General features: G+C 42.2%; 1 protein-coding gene across 1 annotated transcript in view; it reads right to left on the reverse strand.

Annotated features, from left to right (window-relative positions):
* FAM184B (family with sequence similarity 184 member B) overlaps nt 1–15307 on the reverse strand; it is a 98375-nt gene that overhangs the window by 65495 nt on the left and 17573 nt on the right. The window contains exons 2-7 of the mRNA XM_030192189.1: nt 11492–12217; nt 8828–8963; nt 8602–8750; nt 7305–7411; nt 6531–6711; nt 5951–6232 (exon numbers count right to left, since the gene is read on the reverse strand). Coding sequence (XP_030048049.1) covers nt 5951–6232; nt 6531–6711; nt 7305–7411; nt 8602–8750; nt 8828–8963; nt 11492–12217 — 1581 coding nt within the window. The remainder of the gene's footprint in view (nt 1–5950; nt 6233–6530; nt 6712–7304; nt 7412–8601; nt 8751–8827; nt 8964–11491; nt 12218–15307) is intronic.

Consider the following 15307-nt stretch of genomic DNA (forward strand, 5'->3'; position numbering starts at 1 on the left):
AACTCCTAAATAAGGGACAAGGTACAGAGAGTGTGACTCGTGGAGTATGAGTCATACAATAAGCAAGGTACTCCTTTATTGGTTAAAGCTTGCTGGCTCCCTGTTCAAGCTAGGGTGCATTTTTAAGCCTGCACAGTTATCTTTAAAATACTGTATAGCTTTGCTCCAGAATACCTGTTGTCGTTACTTACTTTCCCCTGTTGAGACAAGGTTATGTCATTGTGAAACACATTTCTTTTACATCTTCCATCTGCTAGATCCGTTAGCTATAAAAGATTATTTTAGCCGTTGTTTTCCTTTTGCAGGAATTAAGCTTTGGAATGATGTTCCTGCAACTGTGAGATCTACTGATAGCTTACTTTGATATAGAAAGCTATTGAAATCTTGGATGTTTGAGAAATGTCTATACTGAGATTTTTAACATGTGTCTGTTCGAATAGTTCTTAACCTTTCTGGATAAATTTAACTGAGTGTATGATCCCAGGTATACCTGGTATCTTTTATCTGTAAACCACACAGAACCGTTGCGATATAGAAATATTAGATTAGATTAGATGCAGATGAGCTGAGAACATTTGATAAAGTGCCACAGTGGTATTATTATAAATATATTGTACCACAGCTCCCTCTGTTGCCCACTCTCTTTTTCTTGCAACTTAGATTTTTATTTTTATTGCATAGAAGGATATATCCATAAGAGCACACTGGTGCTAACACAAACATTAACATGTTTTGAATGCACCCAGAGCATGTTAAATCAGTGTTAATGAGTATGCATGTCAATAATGGCAAAATGCTTTTGTAAACATTAAGTGGATTACTGTCTTAGAAATGTAAATGTACTGATAAAATACAAAGCCATACAAATTATATCATTTAAATACAACAGATTTTTTGCTAAGCAATGCATGTACGTTAATACTGATATTAACACAAAAACTAGATACGTTGTTGAGTGCATAACAACAATGCTAATGTGGACACATTAGTTAATGCAAAATGTGCTTTCAAATGCACAATTCACCAACGGCTTTACATATATTAGTTAACACTATGTCAGAAGCTTTGCTAATACACATATTAAAATTATGTATTAATACACAATTTTAAAAGCACTTTCACAAACAGATCCTCAAAAATATTTTCCTTTCATTTCCTCTCACTCAGAACAAAATCAATATACTACAGTAGATGAGGGAAGCTGGACATTTTGCATGTTCTAAAACCTATTTTCTCTTATAATTGCAAACAAGTTAAAACTTGGAGGAGGTGGTAGAGTCCCACTTGGCTCCCAAAGGTAGAGCATGAGCAGAGAAAAATAAGGTGCATCTTGCTAGGCTCAGTGGAAATTATGATAAAAGGACAGAATAACTTCCTTACAATAAATGAATAAATAAGAGGAGAGAGGTGTGAAGAAACTGTGTTTTAAGCCTTTAGAATTGCCTTTATTGATTCTTGAAGTGCATTTCTCTAGTGTGGCCAGCAGGTGGTGCATGTTATGTTTTAAGCCGTTAGAAAGTACTGACCTTTCCCTTCTTTAGTTAACACAGATAAGGGCAATGCCTGTAGTGAATGTTGTTGTTCTGAGCTCTGATTGGCCTTGAGTTTGAAATTACCCAGTTGTGCTGGCTTTTACTCCAGTCTTAGCCAGGTACTTTTCAGAAAGTATACACGTTTAGTTAGTGTTACAATTGATCCTGTTATTGTTTGCTGATTGCACTTTTCTGTTCCACTGTTCAATATTTTTATGAGAAAAAATACAATTGTTTGTTCGCCTTGTTTGGACTGAAAAAGAATCCTGGTGGTTTGTGTTTTGGGTCTGTGAGTGCTTTCTGGGAACTGTGGGACCACTGAGAGTGTGGCGCCAGTAACCTAGAAATCACTGGGGATAATTTGAGAGTGGGAGACTTGCCCAGAGGTGGTTGTGACCCAGTCGGTGGGAGGAGGGTGCTAGTGTAGAGCACAAACGGCAGGTGCAGGTGGACCTGAGCTGTGCTGGGGATAGACCCTCTATTATAGCTGGATTTAACTTGAAAAAGTAGGACTAAGATAAAATGAGGAAATTAGAAAAAAAAAGCTAAAAGGAGAAGTTACAAAGTTTGCATGCAATGTGGACACTGTTTAAAAACACCGTCTTAGAAACCCAGATGGATCACATGTATCCCACATATTAGAAAAGGTCATTTTGTCAGACTCCTAATATCACTACCTGATTACTATAAATTGCTGATTTGATAAGGGTATTGTCATGAAATGCTGGTGGTGTTCTGTCTTTTCATTTTTGTTTCTTTATTTGCCATGGATTATTGTTACTTTTGGTGTTTTCCTTTTTGTTTTGTGTTATGCTTGAAAACCCTTAATAAAAATATGAAAAAAAAAAAAAAAAAGAAAAGGTCTACGAAAGCTCCAATGTCCAATTCAGTATCAAAATTTACTTTTAAGTAACTGCAATTATCTTTCTATGGTTACAATAGCAATCCTCTGTTAGATTTAGGATTGTAGATATCTTTCACAGCTATAGTCTGCATTTGAAAGCTAAATAAAGTGATTTGTATTTAGGGGCGAATTCATCAATGTGAGCTACTGTTAAGATGGGTTATTTTGGCACAGGTCCTATTTTATGCAATGAGACCTAGTTACCAATAACCAAGGTAACCAGTAAAATAACAACAGTAGCCCACGTTAACTTCCTCCCTTAATATTGAAGTTTATAATTGCAGAGTCTACAGCTACTTAACAAAATTATAATTAAGGGATTGAGAATATATAAAAGACTGATTAAAATTTTATGTGGTCAAGTCTCTCTCAGATCTTTACCCCAATATAAATAATTATTTTATATTAGTCCTAAATCTTCTAGAGAATTGCTGTTGGGGCTACTGAAGGACGATTGCAGTTACCTAAAAGTAAATTTTGATATTGAATTATGGGCTTTTTTTACAGCATTTTTGAAGTCTACCTTGTCTATTTATTCTGTACATCAAATGTTTTCTGCACACAAATATCAGAGCTTAATTAGTAAGCTGCTCCGTTAAAACACAGGAAAATTGTTATATTGAATCAAAAATGAACAGACACATCCACACAATCTACCATAAAGTCAGCAACACTTTCATTCATATCAAAAAAGTAATAAAACATCATGCCTTGTTTAGGGGCTCTTTTACTAAGGTGCGCTAACAGATTTATCACGTGCTAAATGATTATATGCCCATAGGAATACAACAGGCATCTTATCACTTAGCGCATGCTAATCATTAGCACATGCTAAATCCAGTAGTGCATCTTAATAAGAGGACCCCTACATAAGCTTTTCCCAATAAACACAGAATGGGAGTGTGACATCCCGAGCGAGGGTAGAGGGTGGGCCTCTGAAATAATATAGCCAGACAAAGGGATATAAATGAAAACAGGTGTTTATTTAATTGAATCCTGAGGCCTGTTATGTCCCAGCACCAGGAACAAGAGATCAATAAGTTCAATAAGCAGTCTTAAGCAGGTCTCAGGCTGGCAAGGCCTGAACACAGTCTGTGGCTGGTAGGGTGACCATGCCCCAAACACAGCCTATGAGTCTTTCTCAGTTCTTCTCCAAGTATTAGTGTCTGGCTCCAACCAGACCTCAGAGCAAGACTTGTCAGTCTCAAACAAGAAGCAAAAGCAGTTTACCTCAGCCAGATCACAATTCTTAACCATAGGTGGTAGTGGCGTACACTGGGGCTTCAATACCTTATTCTCTCTGGGCCTGCTTAACCTCATTCCAGCTCTGTGTTATATAGTTTCTGGTTTAGGCTCCATTCCTCCTCCTGGCTCACTTCCTCCCGGGCAGTACTAGTGCTGTTAAGTTGGCTCAGGCTGACTAAGGGACTGTTCTTAAGGGTGAGGGGCAGAGTTCTATAAACCCCCTCACATACCCTCCCCCTCAGCTCAGCCATACCAGGTTGAGTGCCTGCCCTATCAAGGTCCACCTCCCAGGACAAAAAGTCTGCATTAGCATGCTCTCGACCTGTCCAATGTCTCACCTGATAGCTAAAGGGCTGAAGGCTAAGGAACCAGTGCATTACACATCCACTGGAATCTTTATATCAAGCCATCATAAGAACATAAAAGTAGCCAGACTGGGTCAGACTAATGGTATAGCCCTGTATCCTGTTTTCCAACAGTGGCCAACCAGGTCACAAGTACCTAGCAGAGACCCAAATCGTGGCAACACTCCATACTACCAATCCCAGGGCAAGTAGCTGCTTCCTATGTCTGTCTCAATAGCAGACTATGGACTTTTCCTCCAGGGATTTGTCCAAGCCTTTTTTAAACCCAGATACGCTAACTGCTGTTAACCACGTCCCCTGGCAAAGAGTTCCAAAGCTTAACTATTTTTTGAGTGAAAAAATATTTCCTCCTATTTGTTTTAAAAATATTTCCATGTAACTTCCTCAAGTGTTCCCTAGTCTTTGTACTTTTGGAATGAATAAAACATCGATTTACTTCTACTCGTTCAACAGAACTCAGGATTTTGTAGACCTCAATCATATCTCCCCTCATCCATCTCTTTTTCAAGCTTAAGAGCCCTAACCTCTTTAGCCTTTCCTCATATGGGAGGAGTTCCATCCCCTTTAACATTTTGGTCGCTCTTATTTGAACTTTTTCTAATTCTGCTATATCTTTTTTGAAATATGGCAACCAGAATTTAATGCAATACTCAAGGTGCAGACACACCATGGAGCGGTACAAAGGCATTATAGTATTTTTGGTCTTATTCACCATCCCTTTCCTAATAATTCCTAGCATCCTGTTTGCTTTTTTGGTCGCCACTGCTCACTGAGCAGAAGATTTCAGTGTATTATCTACCATGACACCCAGATCTTTTTCTTGAACGCTGACCCCCAAGGTGAACCCTAGCATCAGGTAACTATGATTTGGATTATTCTTTCCAACGTGCATCACCTTGCATTTGTACACATTAAATTTCATCTGCCATTTGTATGCCCAGTCTTCCAATTTCCTAAGGTCTTCCTGCAATATTTCACATTGAAGATGTAGGTGAACAGTGACCAACAGGAAGTGTTGCCCCAACAAATAGTACTGAAAGGTTTCCAGGGTCCTCTTGACAGCTAGAGCTTCCTTCTCAATTACTGCAGAATCTTTCTCTCTAGGGAACAGCTTCCAGCTAATGTATGCCACCAGATGGTCTTCCCCATCTACTTCCTAGGCTAGAACAGACCAGAGTCGAAACTCGGAGGCATCGGTTTGCACGATGAAGGGTCGGTTGAAGTCTAGGCCGACCAACACTGGTTCCGAACAGATATCTCTCTTCAGAGTTTGAAAAGCACCATTCAGCTCTTCAGTCCAATACATCTGCTCTGGAGCTTTCTTCTGCAATAGACGTGTTAGCACGTTCTGCTTTCTCAGCAAACCCTGGAATAAACTGGCTACGGTAACCAACGAACCTGAGGAAGGCTCATACTTGCTTCTTCGTTTGTTGTACTGGCACCTAGGTGATGGCCTCTACCTTCCAGATCTGGGGTCTCATTTGTCCTTTTCCGAGTACCCCAGATACTGGACTCCTTGGCCTTCCAAGAAGCACCTTTTGGGATTTGCTGTTAGCCAAGTGGTTCATAGACTAGTACTGCTTCTACTTGGATGAGATGGGTCCTCCAATCCTTACTGTAGATGACAATTTCATCTAAGTAGGCAGATGCATTAGTTGCCCTGGGGTTTAAGTAGGTGATCCACAAGGTAGCTGGAGCTCCATGAAGGCCAAAAGGTAGCACCGTGAACTTGAACAAACCCTGGGATGTAAGGCTGTCTTCTCCTTGGCAGCTGGGGTGAGAAGTACCTTCTAATATCCCTTGGTTAGGTCCAAAGTCGAAATGAATCAAGCTCCTCCCAGCTGCTTAGTGAGTTCATTCACCCTTGGCTTGAGATAGGCTTCTAATTTAGAGACAGCATTCACCTTCCAAAAATCAATACAAAACCGGATGCTCCCATCCAGCTTTGGTACCAGTACAATAGAAGATGACCAATTAATGGTTGACTCTTTGATAACACCCAGTTCTAGCATTTCAACAACCTTTTTCACCACAGCTTGCTGCTGGGCTTCTGCGATTTGATAACAATGTTGCTGAACTACCACTCCTGGCTCGGTGATAATGTCATGAGTTGCAAGGTGGGTCTGGCCTGGCACTCCAGAGAACACACCATCATTCTGATGTACCAACTGCTCTAGGTGAGCCTTCTGCAAGACACAGAGATGGTCGCCAAATGGAACTGGAAAGGATCTAGATTCTGTCAGGACTTCCAGCCCAAAGTTGTTTCTTTGGACTAGGGCTGCAGTCATGGGGACCCACTTCTTCAATAAATTAATATGAAAGATCTTCACCTAGTCTCTTGTCAGGTTGGGCCACCTTGTAATTGGCACATCCCATCTTTTCCACCACTTCATAAGGACCTTGACACTTGCATAATAATTTATTCTTGGAGGACGGTAACAGGACTAGGACTCTATCCCCAGGCAGGAAGGTTCATTGTACTACCTTCTGGTTGTAGGCTCGGGCTTGACCCGCTTGAGCCTTTTCCAGGCAGAGCTTGGCAGCCTCATCAGCCTTCTTTAGTCTCTCCTGCACAGTGAGCACATAGTCAGCCAAGTTCCTTCCCGGACTGGGTTCTTCTTCCCAAGCCTCCTGAACCACATGTAGGATTCCCCTAGGTCTCTTCCTACATAACAGTTAAAATAGAGAGAATCCTGTCGAACTCTGGGGCACCTTCTGGATCGCAAACAGTATACAGTATATGTGAGTAGGGAATCTCAGTTCTTTCCTTTCAGTTGCAGCCATCTCCAGGTGACCTCCTTAAGTCAGTAGAAGAAACTCCAGGAGTTTTCTTTTATTTGTAGGGACCCCCATCTGGAACTGCTGCTGATAGGCCTCTAGGGTGCATCCTGCCCTCTCCAAGATGGCAGCTTTCACCTCCACATAAGTGGCTGTCCCAGTGGTATTCACTTCTTGGAGTGTCATCTGGCTGCTACTGGTCAGTAAATTTCCCAGATAAGCTGTCCATGACACTTCTGGCCAACCAGCAATGTGGGCAGTTCTCTCAAAACTACTACTACTGCAAATCATTTCTGTAGTGCTACCAGTCGTACGCAGAAATAGTCCAGGTTGTCTTCTGGCACCATTTTCTTTAATACTGAAACTGGAGGGGTCACTTGCAGGCTGGATGCCTGGGCAGCCATTCCTGCTTGGGCCCGAGAGCTTTGTTGTAGCTCAACCAGCTTCTGCAACACTTGCTGCTGCACCTGTTGTTGCTACTGTGGCTGTTGCCGCTGTTCAAGATGTGACTGCATAAACTGTTGTTGTTGTTGCTGCTGGCCCTCCACCAAGTCCTGGAGTAGCCTTTCCATGTTTGTACTGTATTGCTAGCAGCCAGAACCACACAGTATACCAGTAAATAAAAATAAAACCTGCCTGTCCGGAACTAGCTATATATTTCCCCCTAACTAGGGTAGGGCTAACCCCTTTTGCCCAATGTCCTGGCGTACTGGTGTTGATAGGCCCAGTGCCCCAGAGATCACGAATCCGGCTTCCTCGGTCAGGATAAGCTCAGTGTCCCATCACTGCCACCATATGTGACACCCCAAGCAAGGGTTGAGAGTGGGCCTGTGAAATAATACAGCTGGACAAAGGGATATAAATGAAAACAAGTGTTTATTTAATTGAATATGACACCTGTTATATCACAGGACCAAGAACAAAAGATAGAACGCCTCTGTAGTTCAATAAGCAGTCTTAAGCAGGCCTCAGGCTGGCAAGGCCTGAACACAGTCTGTGGCTGTTAGAGAGGCACCGCCCCAAACACAGCCTATGAGTCTTTCTCAATTCTTCTCCGAGTACTAGGATCTGGCTCCAGCCAGACCTCCGAGAAAGGTTAGTCAGTCTCATACAAGAAGCAAAAGTGGCTTACCTCAGCCAGGTTACAATTCTTAACCATAGGTGGTGGTGGTGTACACTTTGGCTTCAATTCTTTCTTCTCTCTGGGCCTGCTTAACCTCAGTCAGGCCCTGTCTTATATACTTCCGGATTTAGGCTCCACCTTTCCTCCTAGCTCACTTCCTTCTGGGTGGGACTAGTGCTTTTAATCTGGCTCAGTCTGTCTAAGAAACTGTTCTTAAGGGTGAGGTGCAGAATAATATAAACCCCCTCACAGGGAGAAAAGCTTTGGTGAATCAGGTCCCTAATTACCAAATTAATCTATATTTCCTTTCAGAAACAAACATTATCAGGATTTCAGAAAACCCTTAATGTATATGTATGAGATAAGCTGGCAACAATCAACTTAGCCATTAGACCTAATGCATGCAAATAAAGCTCATATATTTTCGTTATGGATATCTTGAAAACTACAACCTACAGACTTGGTTAGGAACCATGGCACTGTACTACATATTAATGATTTCTATGAATAAGCATTTTTTTCTTCAGACCTGGAATTAGTATTATTTTTTTTATTAGTTTGGATTTGAACATATTTATCATGCATAAGTGAGATCATAGTTTAGGTTTCTAGAAGCTCTGGGCTTCCTCTGTATTATGATCTTGGACTGACTACCTGTTTGAGAACTGTGGAATCTTCACTTCCCTTCCTGCCGTGATTTGGTTTATCAATAATTTTCTGCTGCAGCTGATTTATTTGACTCTTTAATTCGTCTGCTTCTTGGATGGCTTCACTTTGAGACATCAGGACAGTTTTCATTTGCTCTACAAACATAAAGATATAAAAGTGTTAATCACTGGGACCACTTAGATATGACTTTAATGAGGTTTCTGCTTCATACCAGATTTAGTATGTATTTCATTCTCTTGCAGCATGAGTCTCTCTTTTGCTACAGTCAGTTCTTCCTCTATTTTTTTCAAGGAATTTTGCGATTCTAGTGTTTCATGTCGTGCTTCTCCGAGCTGCCTTTCCAAGTCCTAAAACAAATATACATGGTGTCAGAATTTCTCTTCTGTTGCCTACTACATTTTGTCCAATACACATCATAGATAACTTAAGAAAATAAATAAATGTATCTATGAAGTTGTAGAAAGATAGGGCTCATTTTACAAAGCTCTGGTATAGATTTCCCCAGCGGCAAATGCAATGAAGCCCATAGGAATTGAATGGGCTTTGTTGCATTTGCTGCGCAGGAATCAGTACCGTGACTTTGTAAAAGGAGCCCACAATGAGGTATTTTGTGCTATTTATACAGATATACTACATGCTTTGAATGTAAGAGAAATGATTGGAGAGGCAAAAAAAAAAAGGTAACCACCTAGAGTTTTTTTGCTGTTTTCTCAGCAACTGCTTGGAATTTCCACGTGAATTTTATAGCTTCATTTGTTGTTTCTATTTATGTTTACGTGCCTAGTGGAATGAAATTATCTTTAAACACGGTGAAATTAAAGACTTTTTAGCGTGACCACCCAGCAATTTTCACGCATTCAAAAATGTTTACACTGTAAAATATAAAAATTCAGTAATCTGCTAAGAGCAATAAGAAATGAGAAACTAAAAAAAACAATTTGCCCTTGAATAGGTTATGAGAATTATCTGAGCTGTATATGAAAATATATCATTATTGTTTTAAATAAGAGGCCTCATTAGCCAAGGGTACCAACTCAGTGGACACACCTGTAAAGGCTTCAATCATGGGCCAGCCACCACCTCCGAAAAACCTACAGAGTGGAATAACTGAACCAGTCTGTAGTAAAAAAACGGGGTAGGGCTAATATAGATTTAATTAACAACAGGCACAGATAATATCTAATAAACCAAATGGATATAATGTCATATAACGGAAGAATGAAAAAGTACAATTCAGATGGGAAAAAAAACAGGATTATAAAATACCATATAGCCAAAAAGGTTACTTAGCTTCCAATCCAGGAGGGAAAAGAAAACCTCATCAAAAAGGCGCCTCAGTGGGTTCCTTAGCAAAAAATGGTATAATATAAGTATAGTCCTTTCAAGATCCACACGAATTATTCCTTTAAGTCACTCTCTCGACAGTTATAGAATTCTCACTGTTTCGTTACTTCTTCAGGAGAGGATATGCAAAAGTAGCGAACATCTTCCGCATTGCATACACTGTAAAATACCATTCTTTTAAAACAAAAACGGGGTACCAGCTTAGTGTTAATGACATCACAGTGATGTAGACTTTTGTCTGGAGAGCAGTGTTGGAGGCCTATCACAAGCTCCACCCATAGCCACAGATAATTGCCAAACTCAAGGAAGCGCTGCAGATGATCTGGGGCAGCCTGCCACAGGGATCAATGGACAAGGCTGATAAGAACTTCACAAAGTGAAGGCCTGTGTTAAAGCTGGGTGTGGACACTTTGAGCGTTCAGTGACTGCGAAATTCTGACACATTGTTAATTGTATTGTTTGAATGATGTTATCTTACTGTGTTTAGCTCAAATATTTTTAATGCACAAATATCGCTATATAGTAACGCTTAAATGTCAGTAACATCCACATAGCTTAAGATAATTAAATGTTGTCTAACAGTAATACATGCTTAAAATTGCTTGTTGAAATTCAAGCAGTTGCTGAGATACAGCAAAGAACTCTGGGTGGGAGGGACAATGACCCTGGAACTGGGAGGGGGGACCCTGGACTGGGAGGGAGGGAGGGAGGGAGAGGGGACCCTGTGGAACTCGGAGGGAGGGAGGACCGACTGACCCTGGAACTGGGAGGGAGGACCGATCGACCCTGAAATTGGGAGGGAGGGAGGGAGGGAGGGAGAGGGGACCCTGTGGAACTCAGAGGGAGGGAGGGAGGGACAGGAACCTAGAACTGGGAGGGAGGGAGGGGGGACCCTGTGGAACTCGGAGGGGGGACCCTGTGGAACTTGGAGGGAGGGGGTGGGAAGGAGAGGGACCCTGTGGAACTCTGAGGGAGAGGGACCCTGTGGAACTCGGAGGGAGAGGGGGACCCTGTGGAACTCGGAGGGAGGAGGGGGGACCCTGTGGAACTTGGAGGGGGAGGGACGACCCTGGAACTCGGAGGGAGGGAGGGACGACCCTGGAACTCGGAGGGAGGGGGAGGGAAAGGAGAGAGAGAGGGGAGGGAGGGGGCCTGGAACTCAAAGGGAGGGGGGCCTGGAACTCAAAGGGAGGGAGGGAGGGATGGGGCCTGGAACTCGGAGGGAGGTGGAGGGGGGAGAGGGAGGGGCGAGGGGGGAGAGGGAGGGGGGCAAGGGGGAGCAGGACAAGGGGGAGGGGGACAAGGGGGAAGGGGGGAATGTACCACCTGTAAAAAAAAACTTTACAGCACCCCCAATCACTTTGAAAAGTTGGCTCCTATGCTGGATAGCACTGGAGTGGTGTGTAATAATTTTTAGTGGCACACTCTAGACAGAGCCACTGAAAATTGACAGATAAATGCTTCTGAATATCCAGCTTTAAAGTCTTAATTAAAGAGTTGGAGAGAGGTAAAACTGTTTCTTCCACTTTACCTGCACCCTTTCCTGCATTTTCTGAGAGTACTTCATTAGTTCATTTATCTTTTGGCCTTTGGTGTCCAAGTCAGTTTCCAACTTCTGTCTGTGTTCTAGCTCCTTTTGTTGACAGTGCTTTAATGTTTCTTCTACTGACTGTTGCAGAGTCTTTTTCAATACCTCTTTCTCTTTTTCATAAGCTTCCAATTTGTCTGTGTTTTCTGCATATTCCTCTGTTATTTTTTGGTTCTCCAACTTAAGGTTTCCCAGTTCATTTAATAAAGCTTGCACTTCCAAATTATGGTTTTCTTTTACTCTCTCCTTTCCTTCATACCTTCCTCTACCATTTACTCTACATTCGTTTCTCAAGTTGTCGGTCTCCTGTTTCAAGCTCTGAAGCTGGTTTTCAAAGTCTTTCTTCATGTCTAGCATCTCCTTGGAAAGAATTGTTATCCTTTCAGCATGTTCAGTCTTTGTTCGCAGTTCCCTGTCTTCAGCTTGCAGTCTATAAGTGGCAAAGTCAGCTAAGGCTTCCTCCTTCAGCTTTTTGTCTTGTTCCAATGCTTCTTCAAGGATCTGAAGGCGTAGTCGCAGGTCCAACTCTTCCCCTGCCTTGTTCTTATACTGGAGGATCTTTTCCTTTGTCTCACTGATGATTTGATCAATTTCCTCCTGGTGGGCTTCTTTCAAGGCATGTATATTGGCTTCATGCTCATCGTTTTTAGAATTCAAAGCATATATCACCTTAAAGAATACAAAATAATACTAATCAATGATAGCAAAGGATTATTAGTTTGGTTTATCTGTTGTAAACTTAAAAGGCAATTCCACAAATGAGCGCCAAGGGTTAGGTACCAGATACCTGTGTATGTTACAGAATAGTCGCACATACAGAGGTAACAGATGCCACAAATTGGCACTTACCCACATATGTAGTTGGCATTATTCTGTAATATGCAGGGGTATTGTCATTCCTACATGTGTGTGGCGGGTGTACACCAGGGTGGAGCATGGGTGGGCAATAGGCGGTATCTCCAGATACATGCGTAGCATACAGAATAGTGTAATTGCTACAAGACGGCTGCAGACACTTAATGCCTGCAATTGATATGGCGTAAGTGATCACAGCTACGTAATGGCGCATATCACCCTCCCTATTCTCATGTTCTGTGACGGCTCGTGCCCACATACTTGCTGTTATAGTCCAGCATTTTCATCGCCCAACACTTCTACATGTGTGGAAAATATGCATGATATATTACGCAAAGATATTTACATTTAAAATAGGACATATCACCTTATGCACATTAAATATGTCTGAAAAACTTGCCCAGAAAGGTAGTAAAAGATCAAAACCATGACAGTTCATCAGTGGTAGGCAACTGCATAGCACATATCACAGTTGGGTTGAGGAGGATGGGAAGAGGGTGAGGGGAAAAAGGGAGACCTGTGTAAATAAAACAAGAAAGAAAATCGGAGAGATCTGGCTTCAGTATGTGTTTAATGAGGCGCATATTTAGGCACAAAAGAACAGGTACCAATGTGTGGTGGCACTTTCACTTTGGACATTGTTTGTGATTACCGGCATGATTCCCTCCCTCCCCCCCCCCCCCCCCCATTTGCTGCAAGTTTTCTATGCATATAATTTTAATGTATTTAGCTTGACTATGTGATGATGTGTCACATGATGAAATATCTGTAGTGGTGAGTTGTCACATGATGAAGTAGAGGATTTAAAGTGATAAAAAACACTGTTCTATGTCTAAATATGAGCCTTGCAAAAATTTTATGTGTAAGAAATTTTGGCAAGGCTCATGTTTAGGTGCAAAAGATTAGGTATGGATTAGCTTGAATATGTAATGAAGTGTCACGTGATGAAATGTCCATGATGATGAGGTGTCGTGTGATGAACTAGCCCAGTGATGAAGTGATGCAGTGAGGAAGCATCTCAGTGATGAACTGTCAGGTGATGAAGAGTCTTTATACCCAAGTACACACTTATTTTGAGGCTATTTTATAAAGACACCTAGGGGCTGATTATTAAAGAGTTTACTAAAGCTTTTGCAAAACCCATGCAGTAAATGCAAAGGGTGTGGCCAGCATCTACCCTGAAGTTAACACACAGGGTAGACATTTGTCGATTGGGTCCACATTACATACACTGGCAGATAGTGTGGGTGCACCCACTGTACCTGATACATGTAATAATGGGCCCCAGCACTACCCCTTACCATAGTTTAAAAAAAACTGCAGCCAAAGAATCACTGTGATCTGATCCCACTCCAAATGCAAACTCTTCCCCTGATCAGACCACCTCACCCAAGATTAATATCCCAGAGCTCTGATCTTTCCCAAGTCAACAGCCTCCCTTAAGAGCCCATTAGGATTAAGTCCTCCCAGAGCAAAGCCCTCCCCAATCCAAGTCCCACCTACAAGGACCACACCTTGCATCTCCCCTCCCCCCACCCATCATTTACCCAACCAATTCCTGGTAATCTAGTGCACGGGGCAAGAGCAGTCACCTTTGCTCTTGCTCCCTCATCATCTTGGATTCAAGATGGCAGTTCTGACCTTAAGCTGTAGTTTCACAGTTATAGTACTGTGAGATTTTCACTAGGGTTCAGTGCTACTATTTTGAACCCAGGACACTGACAGGGCAGGAGAAGAGAGGGCCCACTCTTGTTACATGCACTAGACTAACAGAGATTGTTTGGGTAACAGGAGGGTATCATGAGAGTGGGAGGAGAGTTGGATGTGGTCCTTTTACACCCTTGGATCTGGGCTTGTTTCAAACAGTGGCCTGTGCTCCAGGAGAGCTTGGGAGGGGATCAGATCAGAGGAATCAGATGGGAGGGTACTGAACTGGGGGGGCTGTGGCTTGAGCCGGGGGCCTGATCAGTGGGAGGGCTTGATCAGGGAGCAAGGTTTGCATCAGGGGGAATCATTGCTTCAGGGGTTCAGGCTGTGTTTTTGGGGGGCAGCTGCCGTGCTACCCGACTACTGGTAGTGTGATTACACTTAACACCGTCTATTGAGGTCAAGTACAGCCATACTAGTAGCTGTTGTGATAGTGTGCAGTAAAATCTCATGCGCTAGCTGTCAGTGTCAGCCATGTCCCATCTCTGCCTATGACCTGCCTGGATCCTGCCCATACCAGCACCCAGCAGCTAGTCCAGGAATTTATCATACTGTCTGATTTTAGCATGTGGTAGCTGCATGGCACAGCTTAATAAGCATCCTCTATAGGCACTTACAAAATACCAGCACAACATTGCAGCTAAAAATACAGCTATGTAGATAGGTGCATATTGTGTGACTCCACCCATGCTCCCCCAAACTCCTGCCCCCAAGCATACCTAGAACCAGATTACACACAAGTACATACCTACTGTTCACAGTGCATACTTCTATGCATTGGATAATTTGATAAGAAACATTTTATATTTGTACACATGAAATATCCTTTATAAAGTTACCCCCATGCTGCATATTTCTCTCTCTTAGGAAAACACTGCCAGTTTTCACCACACTAACTTCTTCATTCATATGAAAGTATTGCCCATAGAAGCTAACTTGAATTGCCAAGAGGTTCCGATGTGGCCTGCTGTCACTGGGTGTTTGTCTCTTTTCTATTTTCATGTCATAGACAGTGTAGCTCATCATCAGTGGTGATATTTCAGTCTGTCTGCAATAGCACACATTTGTCTGCTGTCTGTACCATTTTAACATGCCAACGTTAACACATATCATATTTCCAAATAGTATAACATGGCACAAAGTGTAGACATTTACTGTGGGTTCTTTTTCATTGCATGCTCAAAGCAAAATAAAACT

This window comes from Microcaecilia unicolor, chromosome 2 (genome assembly GCF_901765095.1).
Source record: "Microcaecilia unicolor chromosome 2, aMicUni1.1, whole genome shotgun sequence".
Taxonomy (NCBI): Eukaryota; Metazoa; Chordata; class Amphibia; order Gymnophiona; family Siphonopidae; genus Microcaecilia; species Microcaecilia unicolor.